At 42.0% G+C, this 5,727-nt stretch overlaps 1 protein-coding gene across 1 annotated transcript; it reads right to left on the bottom strand.

Annotated features, from left to right (window-relative positions):
- Positions 1-3,160: 3,160 nt before the first annotated feature.
- hes2.1 (hes family bHLH transcription factor 2, tandem duplicate 1) lies at positions 3,161-5,210 on the bottom strand. The gene is made up of 4 exons (XM_043675456.1): positions 4,996-5,210; positions 4,773-4,868; positions 4,561-4,648; positions 3,161-3,812 (listed from the first exon to the last, which is right to left on the bottom strand). The coding sequence occupies exons 1-4, from the start codon at positions 5,092-5,094 to the stop codon at positions 3,478-3,480; spliced, it is 618 nt and encodes a 205-aa protein (XP_043531391.1). The 5' UTR covers positions 5,095-5,210; the 3' UTR covers positions 3,161-3,477.
- Positions 5,211-5,727: the final 517 nt, after the last annotated feature.

The following is a 5,727-nucleotide window of genomic DNA, read 5'->3' on the forward strand; positions in this document are numbered from 1 at the left end:
CATTTGACTTGAACAGAGAATTTTAATTCTGACTTCACAACAAACTATAGTAACTTTTACTTAGAGTACATTTGTTCATTTAACGGGCAATTTCACAACAAAGATTCCACCAGTTTACAAAATATATTTGAGGGGGTTTGTAAGAAGTTGGTGTTTGGACTTCAATATTTCAGCATTTAAAAGTGTCTAACAGTACCAAGTGCAAACTGCATCACCAAACTCTCTCTGTGTTGTTTGGGGTAAGAGTGGATCTGATGCAAAGTGTTGTTTTGTATCAACCGAATGGTATCCCCGCGCACTTTTTGAATCTCTTTGCAGAACTGGACACGATTTACAAGTTATCTTGGCACGGTGGCACAGTAGTGAGCACTGCTGTCCCGCCTCAGGCGACTCTGTGTGGAGTTTGCACATTCTCCCCCGTGTGCTCCGGTTTCCTCCCACAATCCAAAAATGGGCAGGTTAAATTGCCCGTAGCGTTGGGGGGATGGGTCTGGGTGGGTTGCGGGTCGGTGTGGACTTGTTGGGCCGAAGCGCCTGTTTCCACACTGTAAAGTAATCTAATACACATTATCAGAATCCGCTTCGCCGTGTCGAGTTCTGTATGGTAAGGTTTGCTGTGCAAGTAAGGATTCCGATCTCTCCGTTTCATCAGGTCTAGCTGATCTCAATTTTTTTTGAAGAAGTGCTTTTTTTTTCAGATGATTGAGTGCGAGATCAGAATTTCCTTTCCATTTGGTTAGAGTGACACACTTGCTGCAGCAATTCCTAGCTGAGATTTCGTGTTTATTTAAGCATTTCTATAAACAAAAATAAACGAACATAAAGTAGTCAATCTGAATAAATATAACGTTAAATCAAATAAAGGCTGACACCTTAAATCTATTAGTCATTCAATAAATTTAATCAAAATATGCACGGTATCAGCCCTAACGGTACATCTTTGTCAATATCAATTACAACAGAAACTCGCTGCATTCCTACGTTATCATGAATTTGGTGTGCATCTGGGTTTGCCTTAATGGCCAGTACTATTCTTGGCTGCTAAGGGGGCTCTCAGAACAAGCCCACGACTTGCTAAGCAAACAGTGGGCATTTCCTCAAAAGGCTAATCTTAGTGCAGGGTAAATGTGCAAATTCAGCATTACTTTCACAGAATTGTTAGGCACTGGAAGGGCGTAATTCGGTCCATTTCGCCTGTATCCGCTCTTGCATTCAATTTAGAAACAAGTCCACACTGACCCTCCGAGGAGCGACCCCCCCACCCCACTTACCCCAGACTAGTAATACACCTTCGCATTTTCGGGCGGAAACCCACAGAGACACGGGGATGATGTGCAAACTCCACATAGACGGTCGCCCGAGGTTGGGACCGAACCCGGGTCCCTGGCGCTGTGAGGCAACATTACTGAACCACCGGGTTACTCCCTTTCTAACAAAATAATCATCCAATGCCTCCACCATTTTTCGAGACAGTTCATTTCAACTCTACTCGCTGCAATAAAACGTACTTTTTCACCCTTGCTGCATGCGCGCATCACTTTAAATTTATGCCCTTTCGTCTTTCTTTTACCAATGGAAATAGCTTCTCCCTGTCTACTCTATCCAGCACGATCATGATTTTGAAAACGTTATTCAAATCTCCTTTCAGCGTCTTCTCTCCGAGGAGAACAGTTCTAACTTCTTCATCTATCCGTATAATTAAAGTTTCTCATTCCTGTAACTATTCTTGTAAATCGCTTTTCATTCTCTACAGTGCATTCACAATCTTCTCATAACGTGATTGTGCACAACGCCCCAGATGAGGTCTTTAGATGAGTGCGAGATATTGCATTTTGTTAAAGAAACCAAGGGCAGGACTTATACAATTAACAATGAGGCCTTGGGTAGTGGTGTAGAACAGAGAAATCTAAGGGTTTATGTACATAATTCTTTGAAGTTTGCTTCACATGTAGACAGGATGGTTAGGAAGGCATTTAGCTCACTTGCCTTTATTGCTCAGACCTTTGAGTATGGGAGTTGAGACTTCATGCTAAGGTTATACAGGACATTGGTGGGGCCTCTTCTGGAGTACTGTGTCCAGTTTTGGTCTCCCTTTTTATAGGATGGATATGATTAAGCTGGAGAGGGTTCAGAAACGATTTACCTGATTATTGCTGGGAATAAAGGGTTTGCGTTATAAGGAGATGCTGGATAGTCTGAAACTTTTTTCACGAGAGTGTAGGAGGTTGAGGGCTGACTTTACAGAGGTTTATAAAATCATGAGGGGTAGAGATAGGGTGAATGGCAGGTATATATTCCCTCGGGTGAGAGATTTCAAGACTAGGGAACATTTTTAAGGGGAGAGGAGAACGATTTTAAAATGACGAGGGCAATGTTTTTTACACAGAGTGGTTCATGTGTGGAATGAACTTCCGGAGGAAGTGTTGGATGTGGGAACCGTTTAAAAGACGTATGGATAACTACGCGAATAAGAAATATTTGGAGGGCTATGGGCCAAGCGCAGGTAGGTGGGATTAGTTTGGGAACATGGTCGGATTGGACTGATTGGATCAACAGTCTGTTTCCGTGCTGTGTCAGTCTAAAACTCTATAATCCTATTGTATTGTCGAATATAGGATATGTGGCTATGTCTTCTATTGAAGGATATAGGATGTGCAGATATGACCCCTATTGAATGATATGTGGATATATCCCTCATTGAACGTATGGGATATGCAAGTAGGTCCTGCATCTGTTTTATCAGATGTGATACAATTGGTAACTCTATCATTTTTGCGTCATAAGTTGTGGGTTCCATTCCCAATTCTTGCGACACCCTTAGTCAGTTCTTGTATTAATGAAATCAGAGTTTAGAAAGGGCCTTCCAGAAACCGACAAGGGATGAAGAAAAATCCTCACCTCTCCTCTAGATATTGTGATAACAATGGTAAGTCTACGGCCCTGGGCATTGCCCCTTTATGAGAGAACTTTAAGGGAAACGCTGGGTTGCTCCGAGGTCTTAATGCCACCGGGGTAGGGAAAACGTCTCCACCAGTAGGAATGTGACTGTTCCCATGGTTCAATCCCGAATTTTATTGTAACTTCAGTATTGGAAACACTTGCTTTCACAAAGTGACAGGAATAAAACTGTAGATATACGAGAGTTCTCTTAAAACGCTTAGTTTTTTTTTGTTTCGGTTTATTTTCAGAAATCTCTTTCATACAATCATTAAATTTATATTATCTTTGAATTTTCATATTTAAAATATATTCCCTTATATTACAGAAAGATAGACATGCTAACATTACAAAGTGCCCCGTTGTGAGTCGTCGTTTAGTTGGCTCGGCGTAAAGGAAAGTTTCTGTTTTGCATAGAAATTGTTCAATTCACAAAACTGTCAATGCTTTGGATATAACAGAATGCAAAATTTTCTTTACAATTTAATCCTGTACAAGGTAATTAAGTCTCTTTGTTTTTAGTTCGTGTATTCACGCCCACTACCAGGGTCTCCAGATAGAGTTCTCCCGGTCAGCTGGAATGATTTGTTGGTTGGGACGGAGACTGTGACTGGGCGGTGAAGGACGATGAAGCGCTGAGCTCCCAGTTGGGTTCAACTGGATTAAAGTCCGTGGTCTCTCTCGTGAAGCGTCTGTCCCTGTGGGGCTCCTGGTGCTGTGAGAATAAGGATAGTAGGAGACTAGAGGCATGCACCTCTCCAGGTAGTCCGTCAGGCGATCGCAAGCTTCCGTTCCCATGAGTTTTGAACTCGGGAGAAGGTTGGCCAGTTGTAGGAGGCAGGCGCGGTAACCTTCCCTGTAGCTGTCCAGGCGATCTACAAGAAGACAAGGGAGAAAGAACATTTGGTTATTCTTCACTCTGCCTCTTCATTAAGTCAGTAATTAAACCTACAGCAGCCAATACACTCACGAGCTGGTCCAGTTTCCGTTTTCACACATGCATTTAGAAATAGAAGACAGAAAATGATACTTAGGCAATCAGTAAACAAGTTAACGGATTTTTTTTTGCATTGTGTTGAGGAACTTGGTGTGCAGCTCGGTCGCTACATTAGACGGAGTTAATACTTAAATAATGTACTGTTACAAAGCGCTTGGAGATGTTTGGAGTGTGCGACATTAAATAACCATTATCAGCGCTATTCATCATTGTCTCCTTTCAATTAATTCTCATTTTAAGAATTAAATGTTACACAGTGACAGAATCACGAGAAGCAATGCTGAAAGTTGTAACATTTCACCGGGAGACATTTCATCAACTGTTCTCAGTAATTGTACAAACACATTCGAAGATCCCTTGTGGCTCAGAAGTAGTGTCCCTAACTCTGGGTTAGAAGTTTTGGATTCAAGTTCCACCTACTCCAGTGATGTATCACAACAAGTTGATCTAATATTATCTAAAAACAGAATCGATTTCAAAGTTAGAGTGCTCCCCCTGCTTTGTGGAACGTATTGAAGGTTCCTAAATCCTAATGATTCACATCGAAGCATTTTTTTGTTGCTAATTGGATTGTGTGCGTATATAATGGAAATATTTTCATCTGAAAAACCGAATCATGCACTCACCGTACAGCGGTGTCTTCGGTAGGTCCTGGAGAAATCTGACAGTCATTTCCAGAATATCAGCCTTTTCCAATTTGGAATATCGGGGACTCTGGAAGAGGGAGAGCGAGAGAGAGGGATAAAGCAACCTTTTAGTATGGCCCTTCGCTTGTAAACTGGATTACAATGGAATTGGTTACGATGCTGGTTAATTGTCAACTGCATCTTACACTTACATCTTTTCCAATGAGAGGCAGAATCAGAGTCTTTAACTGATTCAGACTGTCATTGATCCGTGCACGTCTCCGCTTCTCCATAAGAGGTTTCAAAGTCTGCAAGAAAAATCAAATCAGATTTCAGACGCGATAAAGTCAGGAGGGAACCGCAAGACGGAAAGTTCGCAGGTCAAAGCTCGCTCGTTCTGGATAAACCGGATTCAGGACCTAGCAGCTGAGTTACCTTTCTTAATTCACTGGCTTCCTTCCTTTTGCTTTTGCTCAATTGCGCAGAGATTTGTCCGTGCTCAGTAGTGTTCGATTCATACAGATGAGGAGACATTCTTAATGTGTGTGTGTGTGTGAGAGAGAGAGAGAGATTCTTTCTTTCAAATGACGCTGGGCTGGAGCGGCAAAGTCTTCGTCCAGGAGTTGTGCAGCTGTATTGGAATGGTTGTGCAGCTCGGTGGCTGAGTCTACTTATAGAGCGTGGGTGTGTCCGCGTCCTGCCCACAGCTCTTTGTCACTGATGGCAGACGCCTCCTGGCTCCTCAGCAACCCACTCAAAAAAATAACTTACCATCTGCCTGCGACTCCCCAATTTAAGTGGAGTCAATGCGCAAACACAATTCTAGCCAGAAACACAATTTTTCAGTCAGTAAATCCAGAACCGAAGCTTATATCATCGAAGCTAATAATTTCACATGCCTGTTTCAACGTGTGAGAGTGAAGCCAACCCATTAGACTGACCAAAGGCTCGGCATGTAAAAAAAAACAGCAAAATATGAGAGAATTCTAAATACCTTCTGGAATACTTTATAGTACAACAAAAACATTCGACAAATAAAATCCCAAACCCCCCTGAGCTGCAAGCAGAAGCAAGTTAAATGAAGTTAAAAACTTTTCAGAAAGTTTGTCAGAGCTAAGACTGATTATTTCCAAACTCCTACAAATGATGCTTGATATGATTTATCGC

This window comes from Chiloscyllium plagiosum, chromosome 34 (genome assembly GCF_004010195.1).
Source record: "Chiloscyllium plagiosum isolate BGI_BamShark_2017 chromosome 34, ASM401019v2, whole genome shotgun sequence".
NCBI lineage: Eukaryota > Metazoa > Chordata > Chondrichthyes > Orectolobiformes > Hemiscylliidae > Chiloscyllium > Chiloscyllium plagiosum.